This window comes from Pygocentrus nattereri, chromosome 4 (assembly GCF_015220715.1).
Source record: "Pygocentrus nattereri isolate fPygNat1 chromosome 4, fPygNat1.pri, whole genome shotgun sequence".
NCBI classification, from domain to species: Eukaryota; Metazoa; Chordata; class Actinopteri; order Characiformes; family Serrasalmidae; genus Pygocentrus; species Pygocentrus nattereri.
The window spans coordinates 28020645-28046643 of record NC_051214.1 but is presented as its reverse complement, the minus strand read 5'-3'; the positions used below and the strand labels follow the sequence as shown (position 1 = coordinate 28046643).

The window sequence follows — 25999 nt, the reverse complement described above, 5'->3', positions numbered from 1 at the left end:
ATTTTTCAGAATGCAGACACTGCAGCTCACCTTTTTGTCTTCTATTGCCTGACGCATCAGAGGTTCACAAATTCGTGGGGTTGAGGTTCACCTTGGAGCGAAGCACCACTGAATGCGACTGGAGATGAATTCATTTTTCACAATCTCGTGTTCCTTTCAACCCCCGCCAGCCACTCGTCAAAATACATTGTCTCTTAAAAGGTGTATGTATGCATCTCTCTCATCTTTATAGCACCACTGTTGCTAGGAATCACGTCAGGACCCCCAAGGAAGGTTGCGGCCCCTGGGTTAAGAACACCTGCAGTAATGGAATAAACTATTAACAGAGGAGAAGCCTCACCAATATCCTCCTAAGTTTTTTCTTATGCGTGTTCATAATTTGCCATTATTTAGCACATATTTAAACAGCAAAAGACAAACAGAGAAAATAGTCATTAAGACTGAGTGAGAAGATACTAAATCACCACACCCTCTTATTTACACCCTTCAAAAATTTGGGCACACCAACGCGTAGGCTGCCAAGATTGCCTGACAAAGATCATGACGGGGCCTAAAACTTGGCACAGTTGGCAAAGAAACAGTCAAATCTGCTACCAGAAGATTGTTAGGAATTGACCTATATTGCAGTTGTGCTGCTGTGGCTTCATGCCAAAAATCTCCCCATACCTTATCAGTCAGTTCTTATCACTATAACATCATAAACATCCAATGACAGGAAGGTATGCTTCCCATAACCGAATACCAGAAGAGCATCAGTACAGAGCAAAACCTCACCTTGCTCTAAATTTCTCTCTGCACTGGTATAAACCATTATGGCATCAACTAGCGCTGTTTTACTTTGTTTCTCTTGATTTCTCTTCCTTTTTCTTTTGCTCTAGTCACACAAATGCGACTGTTACTGCGTTTGCTTTTGTGGCTGTCACTATTTTGCAAAGCTACAAGCAGGAAAACCCAATATTTCAGTAGATTTTGTGAGAATGTAGGATCACGTGACCTATAATGCCACAGAGTAAATGATGAATAACTGTCACTGGTTTTGAAAGTGGAGGCAGTTTATCCGGCATGTTGGTCAACCTATTTGTGAAGCGACTGCAAAATTAGGTTAGATACATATGCATACAATGTGTCACACTGATGGGTGTGGAGCGAACAGGCAATGTTCAAAGGGTCCAGTGTCAACACATGAACAAAGCAAACAGTGTAGGCCGTCAACAAAGGATGACTTGCATCAAGTAAAGGCCAGGTTTCAATATTTGTGAGCCAAATATGAAAATACTTTCAATTTTTTTTTAACTTTTAAAAACCCCAGGCAGGAATTTTAAGTCATAACAATGACCGTACATTCCCAGTTATTCCCAATGACAACACCCTTTTATGATTTCATTTTCCAAAAGCACCCATCAGCTCCTGCCAAAAGTTAAAAAAAAAAAAACCCTACCAGCAGTGCTAGGCGGAATTAATAAAGTTCAGTACCGATAACAACATTTAACACCTCTGTCCTCATCACCAGGAGAACATTACAGGAAAAAAGGGTTTTAATGAACTCTGTAGATCCAAAAATAGCCTTTTCTTTGGTCAAATTCTTGTGGTGATGTAATTAAATCCCAGTCCAAATCACAAATTACAAGAGGTGGAGCAGCAGCTGTTACCATGTCTCGCCCACTCCTCACTCAGTAGCAGCATGTTCATATATGGAAACTAACATCCAAAAAGATCTCTCAGGGAAGCTCACACACATACAGATTGTGATCAGACTAGCTACTCCACGGCTGCTGCCCCAGAGAGGACTCCCAAACAATATATATATCAAGTAAACCGGATGATAAAATTAAACTTGGCAAGATTGAGGACTGTATAAAAGACATAAAAGATTGGATGTCAAATAATTTTCTGTTACTTAACTCAGATAAAACAGAGGTCCTGCTTCTTGGTCCAAAATTAGCCAGACACAGACTGTCTAACTCAACACTAAAACTTAACAATCTCTCAGTTTCATCAAGCTTATCTGTTAAAAATCTTGGTGTCATGATAGACGCTGATCTCTCCTTCGACACACATATATCTAATATCACTAGAACAGCCTTCCTGCATCTCTGCAATATCGCTAAATTAAGAAATTCATTATCTCTACAGGATGCAGAAAAGCTAGTTCATGCATTTATCACTTCAAGGCTAGATTATTGTAATGCCCTGCTGTCTGGATGTCCCAGCAAAAGCCTTAACAAGCTTCAGCTAGTCCAGAATGCTGCAGCCAGAGTCCTCACAAGAACTAGGAAGTTTGACCATATTAGTCCAGTTTTATCAGCCCTGCACTGGCTACCAGTTAAATTTCGCATTGATTATAAAATTCTATTACTGACTTATAAAGCTCTAAACGGGCTCGCCCCTCAGTACCTGAGTGAGCTCCTCTCCCACTATGAACCATCACGCCTACTTAGATCACAAGGTGCTGGCTTACTACTGGTACCTAGAATAAATAAAGCTACATCAGGGGGGAGAGCTTTCTCATACAAAGCCCCCCAGCTCTGGAATAATCTTCCTGCCAATGTTCGGGAATCAGACACAGCCCCAATCTTTAAGTCTAGGCTAAAAACTTATTTGTACAGTCAAGCATTTGGTGACTAGTCTTCCCTGTCAGGTCTAGACCTGCTGGAGTCTACACTGCTCTGTTTTACTGTAATCTGTGGTCAGCCACTCTTTACAGTACTAACTCTGTTTTTTCTTCTCCTTTCTCTGCCGAGCTGATCAGCTGCCCATCCTGTGCGCCTGATGCTGTTGCCTCTACTGCCTTGATTGGTGCCGCTGCTCACCAGCCTTCTGGACCGGTTTGACCACCACTGAGCTTCTTGCTGTACAGCGCTGTGCAGTCCTCACCCTCAGATCTCTCTCTTTCTTTTCCCACTTTACTATAATACATCATACTAATAATGTTTGCTGTCCGGTGTCGACCATAGGAGGATGGGTTCCCCTTCAGAGTCTTGGTTCCTCTCAAGGTTTCTTCCTCTTTTAGGGAGTTTTTCCTTGCCACCGTCGCCGCTGGCTTGCTCATGGGGGCTCGGACCCGGATTTTCTTTCTTCTTTTCTCTTCTCTCTGTAATACTGATTGTTCTGTAAAGCTGCTTTGTGACAACACCTGTTGTAAAAAGCGCTATATAAATAAATTTTGCTTGCTTGCTTGCTATCTGGACGAAAGCATACTTCAACTGATACAGGAGAGCAGCGGGAATAGAAGCAGCCAGCTGAGGTAGGGGAACAAGGTACTGGTGACTCTTTGTGGTTGTTCACCAGCGTCTAATGAGGAAGAATGTATTTGCTGTAGCAAGTTTATCTGACAAAATCTCTGCCAATATCTCTTAGTGGCTCTCAATTTCAGCAGATTAAACAAGTAGTCATTCGTTACTCAACGAATAGAAAAAGAAAAAAAAAAAAAAAAAAACCTTTACGTTTGCTCACCTCAGACTCTGAGTGTTACTTTTTCCAGCAGCGCATTCTGAAAATACTGATGGAGTGACTTCTTTTTTCACTTTTTCACGACTTTGTTTTTAGGTCACGCCCATAGTCACCTGGAGTGAAACGCTGACTGCACACTCCCACATACGGAGACTTTTCTTGGCGTATTGTGGATATTTTGCGTTTGAATAACCTGCAGCAATGGTTGATGTGATTGGGTAAATAAAGGCAGGCCTCGCTTTTGTTATCTTGTAACTTTTGGAGTCAGTCACAGAACAAAAGATCGGTTTTGTTTATAATGAGCACTTCACAAATGTCAACGACTGCAAAACAAACTCCACCTGCCTCTTTTTCAGTATCTCCGGCTCATTCGGTGTGCTCAGAGATAGACACGACCCTCTGGACTGTTAGGGCTTGACCTGGGAGGGTCTACATAGCTGCCAGAAAACATAGTAGAAGTTGGTGTTTACAAACAAAAAGGCCATGAAGGCCTCAATGGGAATAAATATGTGAATGAATTATCTTGGGATGGGATGGGGCAACCTAAATATTTGGGTTGTATAGGTCAGAAGAAGAGCAGAAAGTTATACCTTAGGTTTCTATTAGTAAAGTTAATGAAGCTCCGTCTCCCAAGAATGTCTTAAAGTTGACTTTGCTCGCTTTGACTGAATTGGTGTTTTAACCTATAGCAAAAGGAACTTTACAGGTTACTGTAAACATTAAAAAGACAAGCATATTTTCACAAATGAGCTTTGCTTTTTTTTAATGCCTTTTTTATGCATTTTTTGCATGACCTGTTCTTTAAAAACTCTCAAGCACTTAAATAACCGTTAATAAACAATGGTTCTTATTTATCAATGAGCCCAAAATTTAAAATCTGCATCAATACCATTAGACCAGAGCATTCTGACAAGAGCCACAGCATCATACCCCCCATGATTATGAATACAGGTGTAGATGTAAAACTCACAGGTTGTGCTTGTGGACGCTGAGAAAAGAGAACTGCAGGAAAGAGGCAGATCACCGAAATAGGTGGGACAAAGGCTTAAGGGATCACTGGGGCTTATAACACGACTTGCCCATAGTTGAGGGAAAAGGGCTTGACAGAGGTGATCTAACGAGTGGAGACAGCCAAACCCCACCAGCATTAAAAATTAACGTCACTGTCCAGAGACCACTCCCAGACTACACTGCTGTAATGTATGAATGTGCATATGCGTGTAGCAGTGCACAGAACATAAGATGTACCTATTAAAAGGTCAGAGGGTGAATTTAAAAAAAAATCTTTCAGGTGAAGAAGAAAAAAAAAAAGCATTTTTATACAGGGGCCTCAAGAACGAATATTTTTAAATAATTTACTAAGTGATAAATAAGTATTAAATGATTAATATTTTAATATTTATTCAGTCCAATATTAGACTAAAAGGATGGCAAAATCCAACGCATACTGCCGTTTTCCTTCATTTAGAAAGATGAGATGAACAAAGGGCAAACTTTAAAAGACAAAACTGAAAATACTTTTGAAGGAAATGTATGGAAATAATTGAGATAGTGATGTTACACTGAACTCGCAGTAACTAGTAGCACTAGAACTGTATTGTGGTTCAAGCGTTGAGATACGATATCTATCATTTGAGAGAATCACTAATAATTCATTTGGTGGAGTTCTTTTGGCTAAAATCACTTTATAATTTCAGTTGTGACACAAACTAGGAACAAAACACTAGACTAGAGATGTTTGGAAACAGCAAGTACGTATATACATGAGCACTATTTGAACTGGATTAGTTGTAATGTAATTTCTATGGGATTGGAATGGTCAATTTGTGTGGAAAAGAAATCTGTGTATCTGTGTAATTTCCCCAGCCTGGGCAGAAAAATCATATTTCAGAGGATCGTCAGACAGACACCACACTCAATAACAATAACACTGTGCATGGATGTCTATTAGAAGGGTCTTTGATAATATTATCATGGAGTTGATTCAAACAGGACTATTACTGACGGAGCTCGACTTTCGGACCCCCAAAACCACAAACATTGCAGATTTTCACAGATTAACTTCCCAAGTAAAAAAACTAATCCAGCCCAAACCGGCCTTAAGGCGATCACTGAACTAACTAGAGAGTTTGTAGATTCAAGAGCAGGACAGAGTGAGCGAGAGAGCTGAAAGACACAAAATGAGCTTGTTTACTCAGAGGTGGGGGAAGGGTATGAAGGAATTTGAGCAATCATAGCCTGGCACATTGTGGCACATGTGGATGTCATGCACACATAACCTGGAACACTTCACATCTGCATTTTTAAAGGAAGGCAAAACTAAACCAAACAGATGAAATCCATTGTGTGGTGTTCACAGCATCCTGGTTTATTTCCACTTTTCTCTATTCCAGTGGCTAAAGACCCAACCAGCTCAGGAAAACACTGCAGAAGTAAAGCATCCGTATCAAAGCTCCAACAACAAAGCAGTATGGTCGCGTGGTATTTTGGCTGCAACAGCTAAAGGAGTCTGTCTACTGGGTGCTTTGACTGTCCGGTTCCGCCGGGAACACATTGTGCAGGACGACAGCTTGCCTTGCTGTGCCACAGTGGGGAGAAAAGGTGTCCCAAATGGTTGACAGGAGAGGGACAATGAACACTCATCAAATTTAATTAGTCACATTGTCTGCTAAGGCCAGTGTATGGGTCATAAGAGAGTTTGGCAATGCATGTGTCTGAGTATTCATACCTGTATCTGCATGAATCTAAACTCACTCATTAAAAAAAATTTAATTTGATTCAAGTATCTGAAGCAGTTCATGAAAAGATGCTTGGTTATGTTTGGATAAGAAGAAAAAGGGGGAAAAAAAATAGCCGATATTACCGTTTCACAGTTCTTGCTTAACACACAAAACAGGGTAAACTGGTGCAATAGTGCTTGCAGGCTAAAATAGCAGCACAGTAGCAGGAAAACCCCTGGAGCACAAATGAAAATGTAATTTCAAAATTGTGAAAAGCCCACAAACAGCAGCCAAAGGAAAGTTTCAGAGTCTTGGTGCAGCAGGTTTTCATGTTGGTTCAGGGCTAAATTATGGAGGTTGCCATTGCAGATGAGCTAATAAGCTATGAAATCACTATTTGATGCAGAGACACATGGGGGATTACAGGTGGGCTTGTATCTCCTCAGTGGATGACTTGCCAACATGTTAGGTTGTTGAGGTAACATTGAGAGAGCAAGTCAATTCCCAATATGGGAACTGTGGGCCAATGCCAATAGCTGATATTTACCATGTACGTACATCCCGATGTCAATACCGATACCAATACCAAATCCATCCGGATTAACATTACGAAGAAGTGTAACGTTTATTTGAGAGTTACAAATGTCTTAAAATGAATAAAATGCACACGTTTTAGGCACAACACCCAAAACTTTCTCTTCCAGAGCACAAAAAAAACCCCACTGTGAAACATCGGTTTAAAATATTGATACAATCTAAATATCTGTCCAATGTCAACTGTGTCCTTAACAACACGTCCTCGGCAACACACTATTGTTAAGGCACTCGCGTTTCATAGCAGCAAAGTAAAACCTACCTCTTAAATATGAGCAACGTACAGCTCTTTTAACACTCAGTAGCCACATTTACATGCAGCCTAATCATCTGCTCATAATCCCACTAACAGCTCAATCAGAATACAATTTCTATCTGACTGATTGAGGTGAGTAATTCTGTTAATAATCTGTTAAACAGAGGAATAACAGCCCTGTAAACGCCGGTATCTGATTACATTTCCACTCGAAACGTGCAAGTACGTTCTGCGCATGTCGTCGTGTCATAGAGAAGGTCTATAACGTTCACCATGGTGGGAGCAGACACTCGTCTGCAAAGGAGTCTGTGTCCCAGAACACGACGTCTTCCTCTCGCCGCTTCCTTCATACATGTGAAGCGCGTTTTTTTTTCTGCCACAAAACAAGTGCGCCAACTGAAAACTCATCTCACTGACTGGATGTGATGTTCGTTGTCATGGAAACGTCTAAAAAATGATTCTCTACGCATGCATGTCATTTTGGATCTGATTCCTTGTAGTGAGCATGCAAACGGAGATGTTCCATCAGACTGCTGTTTAGAGGGAGCATAAAAACACCCCAGTCTTAATCTATAACGGGAATGTGTTCAGTCAGATCGGCAAACGTCTTTGCATGTACACACAGCTACTCTTTCACTGAACTGATAACCTGAATATTTTCTCCCGGGTTCCATGATGCAGTGCAACCACTGTGTCCCAACATACAGGCTATACTTGGCTGCCCCCCATTCCAAAGTATACTGACAGTAACAAATGAATGGAAATAAACAAGGGCACATTTTACATAACACTAGACACAATATCAGCTGCTCGCTACATTTACAAGATTTTCTCTTTATTTTGTACCCAACTAAGCTAAAATACTTCAGATATGAGCTTATAATATATGACGCTAGAGCAACAGCGCTCCCCCAAGATAACCCCACCGGTATATTTCAGAACAGCGGTAAACACTGTACATTGAATACCCGAAGATTGAATCAAGCAGCCATGCGCACTCGAATAGTGACTGGAGTACCCATGCACACCCCTACAGATGACACCCACAAAGAACGTGCAAAAGGCAGAGAGAAACTGAGTGAAAGAGGAAGAGAGACAACCAACCAACCAACAAACAAACAAACAAACAAACAAACAAACAAACAAACAAACAAAAAAGACAGATTTAAAGAAAAGTTAAGTTGGCCTTGAAGAAATGATTAGTTAGTGATGAGACACAGGAGCTCATTCAGCGCAAGACCACACAGCGCCACGGGAGGTCATTCTTACCTGTGGCCATCAAACTCTATAACTCCTCCCTCAGTATGTGTGGTTCATCTGTGCAACACTCAATACCTAACAGTACTGTTCATATCTGTAATAATAATAATAATAATAATAATAATAATTGTGCGCAATAACTCAGAGGTACAATAAATTGAACTGCTTTATACTAGATGTTTAATATTTATTATCACAGTCACCACCACTTTACTGTATTCATAAGATCTTAAATCTTGTGTTCATATTACAAATGTCTCTTTTTGTTTTAAATTATTAAAGTGTTTATTCTTTTACCCAAATTGCTGCAACTGTAAACAACTGCAATTTCCCTCTGGGATCAATAAAGGACTCTGATTCTGCCTATTCCTTTAAGCATGTCTGAACTTGACCTCATTGAGGGACAATCTTTAGCCTTAGCTCTACTCAGTAAAGTGCTCTCACCAAAAGAATGTTTACCACCGTTTACTTTTTCTCTCGCTGTTTATTTAGCCTAATCAGCAGCGGTTTAACATGCAAACATGGCAACATAAATGGACTCAGACATGCATCCTTCATAAAAATGCTCCAGTCAGTTTGACATGGAAATAAAACATCTTTCCCGAGTGGCACTAAGAGTCTAAGAGAGCAGCCGAAGACAACAACTGGTGAATGCAAATGGGGCGCATTTCCTCTTGTTCAGCCAGAACACGCGACTTGCGTCTGCCTACAAGCCAACAGGAAAAGAAATAATCTAACCAAGAAGATCTCACACCTCACACCAGGAAGAGGGTATGACTGCTGAAATGGAGCCAAGTTTACACAGGGAACCGTATAATCATAATAGAGGGGAAACGTGAGTAGGGTAATAATTAAGTCGAGACTACCTAACTAGGCTTTTCTGGTGGCATTGCGGACTCACGGTCACAGTAAGAGTGGTCAACACGTTTTACCAATTAATACTTCAGGGCTATACTACGCAACATGGTACATGTGGTAAATAAATTCTTAGGTACTGGCTGACCAACGTACCACAAATATCTGCAATTAGCTACCAACATTTTTGTTTGCAGCATTGCTGGAATTGAAGCTTGCAACATTCTGATGGTGGGTCAAAACCTTGGAAAGCTGTCTGAGGAGCCCAGTATTAGGCCTCCTTATAAACGTGTAAAACGAGTCCACGCTTCACCTGAAGCACGAAAAAGTCACATCACACACAAAAAGCTTTATATAAAGAGAACTACTGAAAAATGAGGAAAAATAAGTAAATAAAAGAATCAACAGTTACCAGTACTTATGCAAAATTATCATACTGTAAGTCTCTCTGGATAAGAGCATCAGCCAAATTCCATAAATGTAAATGTAAATGTAAGTGCAGTGCAAAGAATTCTATATAACTGTGTTAACCAGTGCTAAAATATTACTATTATTTAACCAAGTTTCTGTGATTTATTTAAGTTTAAGAAATTCCAACTAAGACTGAGTTAACAACAGCCCATCACGGGGCTTGGCAACATGCAGCTCTGAAGCTGCATGTGGCTCTTTTACTGCCCTGTTGCTGCTCCGCAGCAGAATTCGATTTTTAGGTGATAATAAAATAATCCTCCTTTGCAGTAAAATACAGCTCTGCTGATCGTTCAACACAGTTTTAACAATAACGTGGCCTTAATCTGCTCATTCACGCTAACGAAAAGGCAAAGAGAAAGATTTAAGATGGGCGTCAATAGTTTGGAGATGAATGGACTCGCATTAAGGTGGAATGGGAATGCGACTTCAGCCTCATTAAAAGTCAAACACAGAGACATTTTACAAGAAACGGTTCTACTTTTGTTTCCTGTTGGAGATGCAAGAAAAGTGGCTATAGTTGTGCTGAACCTTAAAGCAGAGCGAGACAAGTCTGCGTTTCGTTAATATTATATTTTTTGCCCCATACTTTTAAATGAGCACATACCGAGACATATTTACAGCCAAGATAGTCAAATTTGATGTAAAATGTTGTGGCTAACAAGGTGGTTTCATTTTTAGTAGGACAAAATGGCTCTTTGCAACATTTGGGTTGCTGACTCCTGGACGATCAGTAAGAAAAGCACTGTAAGAGTAAAATTACTGGAGTACAAAATTAAAATCTAAATATAAAATGTAGACAATTCTACTGTCAGAATGTTTTAGTTATTACAATATTTGGCCACTCAAAAAAATAATAAAAATTATAATTATATCTGACGGACCCTCTTAGTAAGCCAGTTACCGAGGAAACTAGGAAAAGCTCAAGTCACGAAACCAGTTAAACACAGTCAAGATTTAGACACCTGTTTAAGATTTAAAAGCTATTTTTCTGGGCACTAAGCATTCGTTTGCTCAGAAAAAATAATATTCTTTTATAAAAATACAATCTAACATCTGGAACCAATTTTTTTTTAACTTCTCTTTATTTTTTTTTTTTACAGTATTCGTGTTGTTGCATTTATTGTAATGATTTATGGTGATTTCACAAATTAAAACACACGTCATGCCAAGATAAATGGCTCTTTATAGTGTGCTTAGGTACCTAAAAGTACTGTATATTAGCTGGCTGAATGAGAAATGACTGCAGTTATGGAGATGGAGTTACGGAGTTATGGAGTTATGTTTCTTCTGGAAGCTTAACAGAACTGAACCGAGTCCGATTCTGACAGTGCACTATGACCTTACAGCATTCTCTACAATTCTCTCAGAGTGAAGGTGCGCATCACGGAGTTACATCTATGGAAAAAAGAAGCCACAAAAAAATAAATAAACACACCTCAAATTCCGGATAAACCGGATCATGCAAACCCAAATCCTGGCACTCCAATCTACAGCAAACAAATCTCCTACCTGAGGCAGAATTTCTGCCCTTGCCATTCTCCACAGCAGTTCATCGCCACGGCATACTCCCCAACACAGACCACCCAGCCCCCACACTATATTTCCTCAAGGTGACCATGCATTTCATTTCTTACGTCACCCCTATTATTTGAATATGAACCACCCAGAGTCTAAAACAACAGCCAGCCCAAATAACAAAGACACAGGCTCAGGGTCAGGGTTATGCAACAAGGCAGGAAAACAAGCTTTTTAGAGACCCAAGGAGAGACACAGAAACGAAAGAGTCTCCCTGTCAATTGCAAGTGTTACACCAATAAGCAAGAAAGAGGACCCTCAGTAAAAGACAGTCATGCCTGTTGTCCCATGAACACAGCTTTTAATGTGCACTTAACTGCTAAATATACAACACCGTTTCAAATATTAAGCAAATGAAGACAATAACAGTCTTAATATAGTCAGATAAGCTGTAGGGGTAAGTACAGTGGAGAACACTGTAAAAAGACAAATATGAAGGAAGAGAGAGAAAAGACAACTTCGCCATTCTACTCATTCTCAGTTTCATTTACTCTGTGTTAAGCAAACCCACTGTGTGATTAAATCCTCAGGGAAGGGTGATGAAATAACTGAGCAGTGTTTGATGAGCATTTTCATTCGTGAGCTACTCAAAAGTTTACTTTGTTCACTTGATATTCCTGAGTGAATGAGAAAGAAGAGAGCTTACAAGCAATCTGCCACACATGACCCGCCAAACACGCGGCTGAGAGCCGAGAGGTGCTGGGGGAAATAAAAACGTGTGCTTAGCGTCGTATTAAATGTATGTCAGATGGTGGAAGTTGTAGTTAAATGGTGGGAAATACAGGGCCTAAAAGGGCCTGACACTGACGGCTGCCCAGTTCCCTCAGCAACCAAGCAAGCTGCAACCATTTTGTGGCCTCTGGTTGCTCCAGTGGCAAGAAGACCATAATAAACTCAACTAAACACGATAATTCTCTAACGTGAATAAAATATGGCGTAAAGTTGGCCTGAGCCAGTAATATTCTCCTCTTAGTCTGATAACTGTTGTAAAATAACCACGATAAGTAGCTGGACGAGGTTTCCAGGAACGTCATGTGTCCAGGAGCATTAGCAGATGTACAAAGACGCCGCCGATGACGACAAAAACATTTTTTCTTCTCAGGAACAAAATAAGTTACAGCACGTGAGTTGAAGCTTAATCTTTGTCAAATAAACAGAGCATCATAATGTGGTTGTAATCTTTTATTTTCCCACAAAACTATAACTAACCTGTTGAGAAAGAACTGAATTCTGAACGTCACACATCCAAAGCTGTAGCACACGGAACTGCTATGCAAATACTATTGAAGCCATTCTATGTAATGCATGAAACTTGAAACTGAGCATGAGAATGTCCTAAACTGTACACAGCACTATATGAAGCTTTCTGAACAAGCATGATATCTGACTGCATCACCGAGCACGTTCAACCAGCACAGCTCAACAGCCTCATTTATATAAATGTTGTAGCAGTGTAGAATATCACACCAGCCAAGAGCTCAGTTATGTACATTTGTAGGAATCCTGGTATCTTCCTATGGTTTATCTGACATAAATTGATAAATGAATGTTTTTTTAGACTGTAACTTCATTTTTATTTCTATTGGAGGCTGCTACTCATCAACAGCCAGAGTAAAGTAGAAAGACCAGAGTAAAGTTAGACTAGACCAACATATACAGTGTAGTGTAAACCAGTCAACGTTTCATTTGCACACTATCCCAGGTACAATATTTACAGTATAATGTCAATGTTAAGGGTTCAGTAAGATTAGCTAATGGCTTAAAACAGTCTGTGTTTAGGCTGGCTGGGTTTGGCTTATTCTTCAACTGGCCTTTCTTCTGGACAAACATACCAACAGTGTCTCACTGGCACTCTCTGTATGGTGCCCTGGGTGCTGAGATGAACACTGGTAAAGCAGCCGTGTTCTCTTATTATATATAAAAACAGCACTTTGCACCTGTGACACTATTTTCCTCAACATCCAGATAAATAAAAAGTGAACAGTATCTGTACTGTATCCATCAGTCTACCGCTTCTGTTCCAGAGCAGATGGGAACAACATAAGATGGTATCAGACTAAACACAGGGGTTAATACAGGGGTGGCCCTGCTGACTCAACGGTCATTACCTAATATAGAATTATACCACCACCTTCCTATTACAGAGAGCTAAGGATAGGAGTATATCTAAATAGATATCTGTCTGTTTTCTCTTTAAGAGCTAGATGCAAACTTGGCATAATATACAAAGAAAGCAAGAAATGGTGAAAGATTCATCTCCATCACTCTTTAAAAAGTGAATAATTCACTAGCTTCAAACCAAAGCCTGCCTCACAGCATATTTTAATGTTGTTATTTCAATATAAACTTACATCATTTCTAAAAACATTGTATTATTACATGTTTATCATCTGATTTAGCTCAAGGTCTTGAGAATTCATGGATGATTTCAATCTGTATCAGAGCAGGAAAGGCATGTTTATGATGTGATCGTCAAATGAGCGCCACAGTTATTTTCATCACACAGCAAGCGCCGGTTCCACTGCCATGAAGAACATACACAGACAACACTGTCATACTAAAAACTATTAAAAAAAAAAAAAAAAACACTTCTTTACCACGTCAAAACATTTACATAAGCAGCAAGGTCAGGTGAGGAGATGCTGAGAAGGCCAGGCGAGAGGGTGAATCAAAACAGCACTTAGGTGGTGTTTCCATAGCAACCTACAGACCCCTTACCAATACACCCCCACCCCTCCACCTTTCATCAGTAAATTTTCTCCTTGTAGAGATGGGCATGAAAGGGCAGCACGGAAAGGGGCACTGGAGAGTGGAGGTTTAGCAGCATGCTAAATATGTGCTGAGAGATACTGATAAAACGCACGATCACACTATGGCCAAAAGTATGCGGACACTGCATAATCACACCTAGATAAGCATTCTAGTAATTCCATTACAAAACCATTCCATTCCACTGGCATTATTATAGATTCATTAATATGAATTAATAAGGAACTGCCTCCCCTTTGTGGCTTACACACGCTCCACTCTTCTGAGAAGCATTTTCAAAAGATTTTGGCGTGCATCTGTGGGAATTTAGTGAAAATGATGCCCATTCAGTGGAAAAAAAAGCATGTAAGGTCAGGCACGGACGTTGGATGCAAAGGCCTGGCTCGTAATTGATGTTCCAAATCATCTCAAATATGTTTAGTGGGGTTGAGGTCAGCGCTCTACATCATTTCAATCAACACTTGGCATTGTGCATAGAGATCTTAGGCTGGTGTGCAGTTGCTCAGACATGGAAACTTATTTCGTAAAGCTTGCAGCACTGATGCTGGTCCGGGGCAGTCTGGATCTCTGTAGTGAGCGACAACAGAGGACAAGCTATTTATCTGTGCTTCAGCACACAGCAGCCTCCTCTCTGTGAGTTTGCGTGAGCTACCACCTCATGGCTGGGCTGTTGTTGCTCCTAGATGCTTCCATTTTACAATAACACCACTTAAAATTGGCCAAGGCAAAAATTTCACAAAAAAGGCACCATTCTAAAACAGTGCCACATTTAGTTCCTCAGTACAAGCCACTGTACTGCCGGTGTTTGTCTAGGGAGATCGCATCACTATGATATTATTTATATACCTGTTAAATGTGTGTAAGGCTGAACGATTACAAGGGCTGTCCATATACTTTTGGCCAGTTAGTGTGAATGCCACAGTAAAATGACATAGACCAGCACTAGGTGGCCTTTGTATTCAATGGCAGGAAAACACAGACCACAGTCACTGTGATTGGGTCCAAGCTAGGAGACAGGCTAAAGAGAAGACGGGCCGAGCTAGTCCAGGCCTTCAGCAGATTTGTACCAGAGCAGCACTGTGTTCTGCCCACAACTGCAGGCTTTGTGCTTCTCTCTGACTCGCCTTTTCTTTCTGGTTTTCTCTCTGCCGCCCTGCAGCAGGGTTAGGACTGAATAGCAGAAGATGGCCTTAAATGCTGGAAACAATTACCCCTTGCAGATAGAGATAGAGAACCATGTTTGTTCTAAGAAAAGGACAGAGATGCACAGCCTGTTCTAGAAATCGCTACTCATCTGAGTGAGGGGTAAGGCTGGGCTGCGAGGCTGAGCTGCCGCTCATGCAGCGTCACCAGTACAAAGCATACCTTTCAGCATACAAGCTTAGTTCATGCCAATCTTTTCCTCATTGTACTAAAAAAAAAAAAAAAAAAAAAAAAAAAATAAGGATCACATGCGTGTTCCTTTTATTTGCTGAAGGATTTGGATTCCTAAGCAATTAAATTGAGAGCTTAATTACTTTTTGCAACCAGACAATTGGGGCATTTTAGGGACCTAGACAATATAAAGAGCAATAAGTCATAAGGCCATAGGCTATGGTGATTTTTTGATGTTCTGACCCAAAGCAATGACTAACTACAATATGATAATACACAGCAATGTAGCACACAGTTCTGTAGGGTCACAGATGTGGGCAAATGAATAAAATGTGCTAAATTAATGAAATGACTTTTTAGCAAAGTAGTCCAGTGTCACCTAAGCATTATGCCCTTCTGGAGTACAACAAATACATCAAATATCTGTTTAAAATACCAGGAAAGCCTAAACATTTGTCTGATGTCGATATGTTTTATGCAATTATGTCTCAATATACATTTAACTCTGATAGAATTAAAACTTAAAAATGGGAGACTGACGTTCAACACAATCGATCATAAACCTGACCAAACTATAGTGGACCACTTTTACTTCCTTCTTGAGCCCTGCCGTGTGGCCTCGAGACATGTGATCAGAATAGAGATGAGCAAAGACGGAGGCCACTTCTATTCTCATTCTCTCTCTCTCTCTCTCTCTCTCTCTCTCTCTCTCTCTCTCTCTCTCTCTCTCTCTCTCTCTCTCTCTCTAATACCAGAGAATTTAAACAATATTATGTGAGACTTTAACATGCCAAAACCAGACTCACTCTGCTAAAGACAGAGCTTCAGGACACTTAAGTCTATTGAAGCCTGTTCACCATACAGGGGTCAAGATGATCAACCAAAACATATGTGAACTAGTCAAACCCTAAATCAACCCCCAAGGCACACATACGCTCACCAATCAGTCCAATTTTCTCAATTCTGTTTGGAAACTGGACGAAATGTTGATTTGCTTCCCGTTAAATCAGACTGCTGGATGCTGGCTGTTGACCTCAACCCTGCCTTAATGTCAACAGAATAAAACATGTACACAAATGTTTATGCCAAACATAAAATAGTAGCAAAACAGAGAGTTCAGCATCCCCTTTGGGCTGAATTTGCATTGTGAAACTGTCGGGACGCTGGAAAAAGGTACTGAAAGTAAGCCGTGTTGTGGGAGAGCGCAATGTTAAGAGTATCTGAACAGACCAGTCTCTCTTATAAAGTTGACTTTTAGCAAGAGTGATCTCATGTGCACCGCCATCAACACTGAACCTACCAGTGAGGAAATGTTGCTGTCATTAATAGCGCAGGCTCGAGCCAACGCTTTGTGTCAACGTACCTGTCGGTGCGGTTTTATGAAGCTAGAAAAGAGAGCAAAATCAGTCAGGGGAAAAAAAAGCAAAACAGCAAGATTTAGCTGAAAGGCTGCTGAGGCCAAAGTATTACATTAACTCAAAGCCAAGTGATAGGCAAGGTTGTGTAAAGCCTTTCTGGCAGGAAATGAGTGTAACGCTTACTTCAAATATTGTGGGCTCGGTCAGCACCCCTCACAGGTTAATAAACCCATGGCAAGGTTAATACTCCAACTGACCACTCTATACTACACGAGCAGAGGGGAAAGGGAAGCAACACTGGTAATATACATTCAAATGCAGCAGAAAACTTCAAACTAAGGAAATTCTGCACTGTAGCATCTTAAGTGGCAAACCATTGCCTGCCAAGGTCAGAGAAAAACAGTGATCCGAACAGAGCAGAGCATTTTTTTTTTGTTTTACTGACTAAAAAACTAAGATATAAAATGTTAGATGGGTAACAGCCACTCAAGTTGACTTGTTGAGCAACGAAAGGCAGATTCTGGCGTAAAACCGCTGGTTTGAGAGTCGGTTGAGCGCATAAACATTATTTTAATGTCGGTCCGAAAAGACAGACAAAATACACATATGTGACGATGATAAGAGGCTGGCGATAATTTATCAAGCAAATTATCACAACTGCCTAACGCGAGGTAGTAGGAACTACATCGAGTTATCTAGCTTTAAGCTAGCTAAGCTACCTGGAACCATCTCCATGGACCGAGAACCACAGATACATGCTGCAGGCTATCCTACATTAATGACCACCTAATCCAATCCAATCCAACCCACGGAAAAACGAGGACCTTAGCCACAAGTTTGAGCGAGCATTCTCAGATTTCACTGGCACTGTGGTGGTCGCAGTGGTGGTCCCAGTAGCCAGCCCAGGACTGGCCAGGTTTCTGTACATTGTGTACCATAATAACCCACGTAAACGCTGAAGCTATAGGTTAGCTAACTGTAATTTGAGATTGTCCAGCAGTTAGTGGCCAGATTCAACCGCGTGGCTTTTAAATAGTTCCCTATTATGATTAAGCTGGACACAGACTTATTTACAGGGGATGCTCCAAATGAAACTCTTGATCAAGCCGAGCATCTCATTTCCAATATCCCCATATTCTGGCACGCTAGCTTAGCTATGCTACGCATCACCCCACGCTGAAGACTGTAGGCCACCGAGGAAGGCTGATCATCTAAACCACCCAGGGAAGCCAGGGAGGCTTATGATGGTTAGGATTAATGTATGGTCTCTATGATGATCCAGCGTTGAAGTAATGCAGATAGTTTAACATTGAACTCACCAGCACAGGAAAGCTACAGTGAGGCACACCAACAAAACGCGCAGCCTCTTCATTATCTTCCCGCGGGGACCAACATCCTCGCTTCTTTACCGACCTCCTCTACGTCTTCTGTTCAGCGGAGAAGAAGACCGGCAATTTTACAGCTGATTTTACTCAAACTCTAAACACAGAGGGGGCGTGTTTCGCGCTTCGGAGCAAACAGGTATTTGGTTATCCTCCGTCCGTTCACTCAGAGAGCAGCCTTGCTTGCTTCTGCTTCTGCCTCTACCGCTGTTGCTCGGGCAGTAGCTCTCAGCCCTTACAGCGGTTAGGCCTCTCAGCCAATAGGAGCCCTGCTACTCGCCACAGACGTCCACTAATAAGAATCTCCAAAACACTTCAGCGGTGAACCATCTCCACCAATAGGAGTGTTTTCTGATTCATCGCCCCGCCCACGCCACCCTTCAAAGATGAGTTGGAAGGCCTATGGCCGGACGCGTCACCCCAAAGATAAGCACGTTTTTACCAGCTTAGATATTTGGCTGCAGCGTTTGGACACGTAATACCCACTCGTTGATAAGTAGGGCCGGGATTACTTAAGTGAGGAATAACGTGTGATAAACGCATGCCACTCTTCTGTAGTTAAATCTTTCACCTGGATATCACATTCATTCTAGAAATGTGGAATTTTACCAGACACCAAATACTTTTTGTTGATCTACAGTGTTTTATAATGTCTCGATTCCTTCTGCTTCTTTCCGTTTTACACAAGTGATAAACTGAACATTTCAAAAACGGATATCCATCAAAGTATAACGTTAACGCGGGAATATTATTTGTGTGAAGTATGAATCTTATCTATAGATAAACAGGGGTTACTGTGTGGGCACAGTTTTCACCCGAAAAAGCGACTTGTTTTTGACTCTTTCGAGAAGATGCGAGGAAAAGCCAGGCAAAAGACTACATTTCCCAATATGCAACGTTCTGGGGTGGCTGAGATAGTTGCCTGAGCAGATCGGTTGCCTTATAAATATGTATCGCATTTAAGTTACCAAAAAAATGTAGCGATGTGTCCGATCTAATTTTAAATGAAAATGGAGTATGTGGCCTGATTAGCGAGCGTACATCTGTGTCTCAAATGGCGGGGTCCTAAACTTAGTGCGCTCAGCTCGCTGGGGGAGCTGTGCTGTTCCGAGAAGTTTGTCGAGGGCGAGTTTTGGCCTGAGAAAGTTGTCTTCGACTTAACGGGGGCATTTTGGGGCCGGTTTGTAGTTGGTGTTGCCACTCTGAGCCTTCGTTTGTTAGGGAATCATGTGGTTGTCGGAGGAGGCGCTGAGGGTTTTGGTGGTTTTCTTGTCGTTGTGTGTATCGGAGCGGTATGTGGTCGCCGGCGCTTTCACACAGTCTCTGGACAGCGACTTCACTTTCACCCTTCCCGCTGGCCGAAAGGAATGTTTCTTCCAAACCATGAGAAAAGACGCCTCGTTGGAAATTGAATATCAGGTATTTCTGCAGAGTCAGTCTGACAGTCTACCACAGACTTCAACGCTCGTTTATGACCACGCGAGTCGGTGCCGTGCCATATAATACCTAGTGAGTTAATGGGGTGGTCAGCTTTTGGTGTGGAGGAGTGGTTATTATTGCCCTTTCTTCGCTGAGTAATATAAACAGCAGCTTAACGGAGTTTGTCAGCGTATCTATGTGGTGTACCAGAAGTTTACTAGGAGCGAAGTTGCTCTGTGGCCTCTATATGACCCACATCCACACTGTAAATCAGTCTCCAATACAAATGGAGAGTCTTTCTAGCCACAAACGTTGAACGTTTTGAACACTAGCTTGGGCACAAATGCTGATCACCATCTGCTGTATAGCACCATGTGCTATAGACACATAATAGCCACTTCATGAAGTCCATCTACCTTGTACATCTACATTACAGGTGTAAAAAAAAATCTAGATTGTAGTTTTTCATCATACAAAATTTGTCAAACGCTTTTTTTTGTCCTTTCTTAACACCTGACTACTGTACCACTGTTGACCAAATATCCAGCCAAAAAAGATTCTGTGATCCGACACCTCTATAACAGCAAGATGAACCTGGGTATTTTAATATGGTTTATTGATTCATTGACATCTTTCAAAATGCACTGTAAAGTCTGACCGTATCAGCACTTTATTCGGCAAATGTAAGAGAAGTGAAGAGCCGACTTATGGCCCAATGTTGTAATTGATGACTGGGACCAGTGTTGCATGTAAAAGCAGGCAAAAGGTCATTATTGCACATTTATTGCGTTATTGCTTCATTTATTGCATTATTTTCCCCACTGGCCCGATTTGAGAGACATCAGAGATACAGCGTTCTGAATAAATATGTAGAAATTTGAAAAATTGTTAGAAGGTGCGCATGTGCTTGTTTCTGAGTTGATCTACGCTCATGGACCTACAGGTTCTGGATGGGGCCGGACTGGATGTGGATTTCTACCTGTCCTCTCCCAGCGGTCATGTCGTAGCCTCGGACTTCAGGAAGTCTGATGGTGTTCACACGTAGGTTTAACACAACCCACATTCTTTATGTAATCTTTCTCCTCTCAGAAGATGCACGTGTTTTATTGTAGCTATATAAAAGGCTGTCTAACTGCTGTCTTTCAGAGTTGAGACCGAGGAGGGAGACTACATGTTCTGCTTCGACAACACATTCAGCACAGTATCTGAAAAGATCATCTTCTTCGAGCTGATTCTGGACAACATGGATGACGGAGAAGATCCTGAGGACTGGAAACAATACGTGCAAGGAGCTGACCTACTGGACATGAAATTGGAGGACATCATGGTGAGGGAACACACTTGGGTTTAGCAGTAAGACTAGGTGCTACACGGGTGAACAGGCCGAGTCAGTGTATTGAGTACATCTGCCACAGCGATCACTAATTAACCGACCTGCTCATTGTGACAGTAGTGTGTTTAGACATGTCAAACCTTTTCAGTTGTGTTAATGTGAATCTGTCACAGTGCCATTTTCGGTGAATGCTGAGTGGCACAGTGAGAGAGGCTAAACCCTTACTGCATTATCTCCCTCATGATCTCCCTGGAAGCAGATCTGCAAGTGACAGGTGCTCACACAGGTGGTGCAACTCAAGTTGACATCATTTCATGCCTGTCAGCTCTGGTCATTCCTGCTGTAAATGGAGATCAGAAAGAATTGAGCTAAAATGTAATGAGAGCCTGGAGGCTTTCATCTGACAGTCATCTGAATGAACACTGTGCTTGACAGGGAAATTTGCTTTCATGTTTTCGTTGAATTTCTACAGAATGTATGCACTTACAACTCCTCATCATTTACATGCAGACACATTCAAGGATAAATTTGGCCTTGCTTTCTATTAGATTTTTTTTCTTATGACTAGCTGTTCCAGAATCAGCTGTGGGGGTGTGAACAGAAAAGCAGTGTAGTGCTTTAGTTGTAGCATCCCAGCTTCCAAAATATGCCGTCAGTGAGACTGACCAAAGTTTAAAAAATGACCATTGCTACATCTGTTGTAAACATGTCAAATGGCCTCTTGCAGTGCTGCCACAGTAGTCTTGAGAGTGAGATTTATTGGTTTAACGACTAGCAAAACCCCTTTTAGATCTCACTAAATCTCACCTCCTGTATTTATTAACCTCTACATCAGTGCACGTCTTTATCACTGTGAGTGGGATTCCCAGTTATAGGACATCTGTTTGCTCAGTGCATACTGGATATTGTTGTGATGGACAAAAACACAACAAGCATACAAAATCAAGAATTATGGCGATGGGATTGTGCTATGTTGTGTAGTCATATCAGCTGCTTGTTTTTTCAGCCCTATAAATAGATTCTAGGCTTTTAAATAGTTTTGGAAGTTCCCAATTTAAGCTGTGCAGGAAGTCTCTGCACAATGGAACAAAGTAGGACAGAGTACAACCACTTCATTTAGTCAAACAAGAGACAGCTTAGTTTTTTTAGTGTGTTTCTGTTTGTATTTAGTTATATAAGTACTGATTGTTCAAGACTTGTGTGGCTGGTTATGGTAAGAATTACATAAATGGAACACTTTATTTGGTACGTATATCTACACACATTGTGTATTTACTGCTTACCATATAAGGGAACTTTGTACATATATAGCCCATCTATTTATACAGATTATAGTCCATAGACACTCCAACCTTGTTTGTCCACCTTGTAGTCAGATAGAAAGTTCGTCTGTTGCTGCACAGTTTGTGTTGGTCGTCCTCCAGTTTGTCATCAGTCTGTAAATGTATATTATATTTCTCTGTATGCTAATCTAGGATTTAGTCCCAATTTCCACATTTGATAAGTGTTTATGCACATGTCATTGGCATAAGCATCGGCAGATATGAAAATTCAGGTATCAGCATTTGCCCATAATTCCCCTGTAGGTGCATCACTTCTACAAAGTACACCTATATGGTAAGTGGAGCTGATAAAATGGACAGTGAGTGTAGATATACATAATGAAGTGTCCAGAAAGTGTATGCACATTTATTAAATTTAGAAATTAACTGTTCAGCACAGTAGCCCAGCATCACGTAGACTTTCTGCTCTTCCAGCATCCAGTCAATGTGTCATCAAATATCAGGTGGACATTTCAGTCAAATTTAATCACCTGTAAAACGCCAATACATTTTTTTAGCAATTACCTGCTGATACCGATATGGTTCCAGAATTATTTTGCATCTCTAAAAATTAGCACAGTGTTTTTTTTTTTATATATGACAGGTTTGTAATGAGGCAGTTATTACTATGTTTCTTTGCTTCACTTTTCTTTTTCTTTCGTTCCTGTCCTCCTCTCCTCACCTCATGTTTAAAGGCTCATCATGTATTTACACCTGCTTTTGTCTCAGTCTTTGAATGTATTCCTCTCTGTCCAGGACACTATAAACAGTGTGAAGGCTCGCTTGGGGAAGAGTCTTCAGATTCAGACGGTGCTGAGGGCCTTTGAGGCTCGAGACCGCAACCTGCAGGAGAGCAACTATGAACGCGTCAACATCTGGTCCTGCACCAACGTGGTGGTGATGGTGGTGGTGTCCTGCATCCAGGTCTACCTGCTGCGCAGCCTCTTTGACGACAAGAGGATAACACGCACGTAGCCCCCACCCCACTGCCCTGCTAACTCTGGGAGGAAAAGAAAAAAGATCCCTTCATCCGGGACTGAAGATGGACACACATTTTCTCTCTTTTCTCCCTCAGTAGAGCCTTTACATCCCTCCCCGCCTTACTTTTTCAACACTTGTCTACTTTTACCCCCATGAAGACAATCCATTTCTACGATAGCTGAACCGAGGACACCTTAGGACTTTCTTAGCCAATGAAATAAGAGCTAGAGGTCTCTAAGCTGCTATGTGTGATGGAGATTTCCCAGGAAGCAGGATCACCGGGGGTCCTTTTTTAACACGAGCAAAGAATCAATAGACTGATACTGATATTTTTGCAGTTTCTTATAATACAGTTTTTAGAATTAAGTTTCTTTACCCCATTAAATAAACTAACTGTATAAGATATTTCGGGCACTGACACACAGCTACACTGGCTTACAAATTTTATTCCTGAACAGCAAGATTAACATGGTGAATGTGAAGTAAAGTGTGGAGAAAATGTTTAATGTTGGGGAAATAATGTCTGTTGGACAGTTTGTATTGCCTTTTTTTCTGGTGGTGAATCATCCTGCTTTTTTTTTTTCTTCAAAAACACTAGCAAAGCTAAACTGTGTAAATAAGCTCTCTCTCTCGCCACCTGGTGTGAGTCCACTGTGCCAAACCCTTTGCTATGCATTAAGTTATTTTGCCTGTGTACTTTGAGTCCCATAGGGATACATGCTGCTTTAAGTTTGAACCCCTGCCTCCAGACAAAGGTTTACAATATGGCACAAGGTCTGACCTGGTGCCAGATGACAACACTTCTTAGAAAATGCCCCCTGTGCCAGCTGCTCTGATTGGGGACATGCTAGTAGGATTGCACCGAGGGCTGCTTTTGGCCCAGGCTCAGCGCGGAGTGAAGGGAAAAGGCGTTTGCCTCTTATAAATCACCACAGTCTGGAGCGCCAGTGTGCTTGACCTACAAGCAGTTCCTCTAGCCTCGCTGACAGCAGCTCCAATTACAATCGCCTGGCAGGCAGCAGAGCAGAGGGAGTGAGCCAGGTGTTCAGTGTTTTGAAGTGATTAATGAGAGCTTTCTTCACCCTTTGTATTTCAGTTTTGGCATGTGTGTGATTCATAAGGGCAGCGTTGCTTCTTAAAGGATGTGTAGAGTATGGATAAGAGCTGTGTGAGAACCTGGCATATCTCTCATGTGAAAATAAAGGTCTTTGGTTGGTCAGACCCCACCCAGGGGAGGCTTTGCAACTGTGAAATAGCATCATGTATTTCACCAGTCTGCCTAGTGATAGGCTCCTTGTATATAGGCTGGTTCTCAGATGAAAATCACTACCAAACATTTATAGAAAGACGGCAGGGATGAGAATTTGGGTTAGTGCACATTTTACCTCAACACCCTAAGGGCTAACATCTCTCAGAGCTTTAGATTTCAGCAAGCAAATAATGTCAAATCCTACTCAGTGGATAAACTTCCATGTTAAGGTTTTGTGATTTCTCACATATTATACAGTTCTTACATGGCCAGCTTCATAGAAAAGCAGTCATCTGGTGGAAGGTGTATTGTAGGGGTGTCCAATGTTGTCCCTAAGGGGCTCCTGTGGCTGCAGCTTCTCATACCAAACGAGCAGGAAGGAGCACAGCTGGTTCTACTTGTTTAAGCAGTTTACATCAGTTTTAACCAACTAGTTTTGTGAGCTCCTGATTAGCTGGAACGAAAACCCACATTCACACCAGACGTGAGCAGATAAGATTGGACACCCCTGTTATTTTATTTTAGTTTGTTTTTTTGGGGTTTTTTTATCTGTTACATCTGCAGCCTTATATTGCCCCCTTCTGGAGGTCTGGAGCAAGAGCTTCCTAAACACTACAAAGCATTGAAATGTACATTCACCAGTAGTGTTCTATATGACTGCCTGAGAAAAGCACTGAAAAAAGCATTTGTGCCATTCATATGTTGATATTTCACATTCTGAACTTGTGCCAATAACACTTGATTCCTGTGGACTGTGTTCAGTTCTACCTGTTTGTATTCAGTCATACATAAGGAACCCTTTAAAGTTTCATTTATACAAACTTTTCTGTATTCTTTGTCTGTTATTTTCCTTTATTTCATGCTTTTCAAGCTATCTTGTGTAATTTACAATTTCCCTCTTATCCCAGATGTAGTTGATCAGCCAAAACATGTGATGTTAGCAAAATTAGCTAGCATGTAATAGAAGCTTATACCCCACTAGCTGTATATATTTCAGGCTTCACTGTGGCTGATGCTACTGTTTTAGCCGTGTAGCATGACGGTCCACTTTTATGGACACAGTATGTCATACAGTGTCTGAAACCACATAAGTCTAGTTGGGGTTACTTAACACCTCAATGTAGCTTCAGGTATAAAAAAAGTGGCTGTTTGAATTTGAAGTTTCCCTCCAAACCTAAATCACTTGTTTGACAACGACGTATCGCTGTTGGAAAAAACCCTTGTACCTCCACTTTTGTCGCAATGCAAAGTATCGAATGTAGTGGAGTAAAGCGCCGCCACTGGACTCTAGAGCAGTGGAGACGTGTTCTCTGGAGTGAGGAATTGCGCTTCTCCATCTGGCAATACGATGGATGACTCTGGGTTTGGCGGTTGCCAGGAGACCTGGACTTATCTGATCGCATTGTGCCAAGTGTAAAGTTTGGTGGAGGGGTGATTATGGTGTGGGGTTGTTTTTCAGGAGTTGGGCTCGGCCCCTTAGTTCCATTGAAATTAACTCTTAATGCTTCAGCACCAAGAGATTTTGGACAATTCCATGCTCCCAACTTTGTGGGAACAGTTTGGGGACGGCCCCTTGGGGACGGAGTTTGGTGTGGAAGTTATAGAACTTGACTGGCCTGCACAGAGTCCTG

General features: G+C 41.4%; 2 protein-coding genes across 8 annotated transcripts in view; one reads left to right on the top strand and one right to left on the bottom strand.

Moving 5' to 3' along the window:
• Positions 1 to 18267, bottom strand: part of suco (SUN domain containing ossification factor) — a 70779-nt gene extending 52512 nt beyond the window's left edge. For all 7 annotated transcript variants that reach the window (XM_017688831.2, XM_017688847.2, XM_017688854.2 and 4 more), the window contains exon 1: positions 18002 to 18267. In XM_017688831.2, the coding sequence (XP_017544320.2) occupies positions 18002 to 18054 (53 nt within the window). In that variant the 5' untranslated portion in view covers positions 18055 to 18267. The remainder of the gene's footprint in view (positions 1 to 18001) is intronic.
• A 764-nt stretch (positions 18268 to 19031) lies between these two features.
• On the top strand, positions 19032 to 25189 carry tmed5 (transmembrane p24 trafficking protein 5). The gene is made up of 4 exons (XM_017688825.2): positions 19032 to 19483; positions 20427 to 20524; positions 20630 to 20810; positions 22895 to 25189. The coding sequence occupies exons 1-4, from the start codon at positions 19292 to 19294 to the stop codon at positions 23111 to 23113; spliced, it is 690 nt and encodes a 229-aa protein (XP_017544314.1). The 5' UTR covers positions 19032 to 19291; the 3' UTR covers positions 23114 to 25189.
• The last annotated feature ends 810 nt before the right edge of the window (positions 25190 to 25999 follow it).

What these genes read in the sequence shown, in the direction of transcription:
- tmed5 (XM_017688825.2), top strand. Translation starts at nt 19,292, where the DNA reads ATGTGGTTGTCGGAGGAGGCGCTGAGGGTTTTGGTGGTTTTCTTGTCG. An exon ending in CGTTGGAAATTGAATATCAG is followed by an intron (nt 19,484 to 20,426) that starts GTATTTCTGCAG and finishes ATGGACCTACAG; the next exon opens with GTTCTGGATGGGGCCGGACT. An exon ending in TGAAATTGGAGGACATCATG is followed by an intron (nt 20,811 to 22,894) that starts GTGAGGGAACAC and finishes CTCTCTGTCCAG; the next exon opens with GACACTATAAACAGTGTGAA.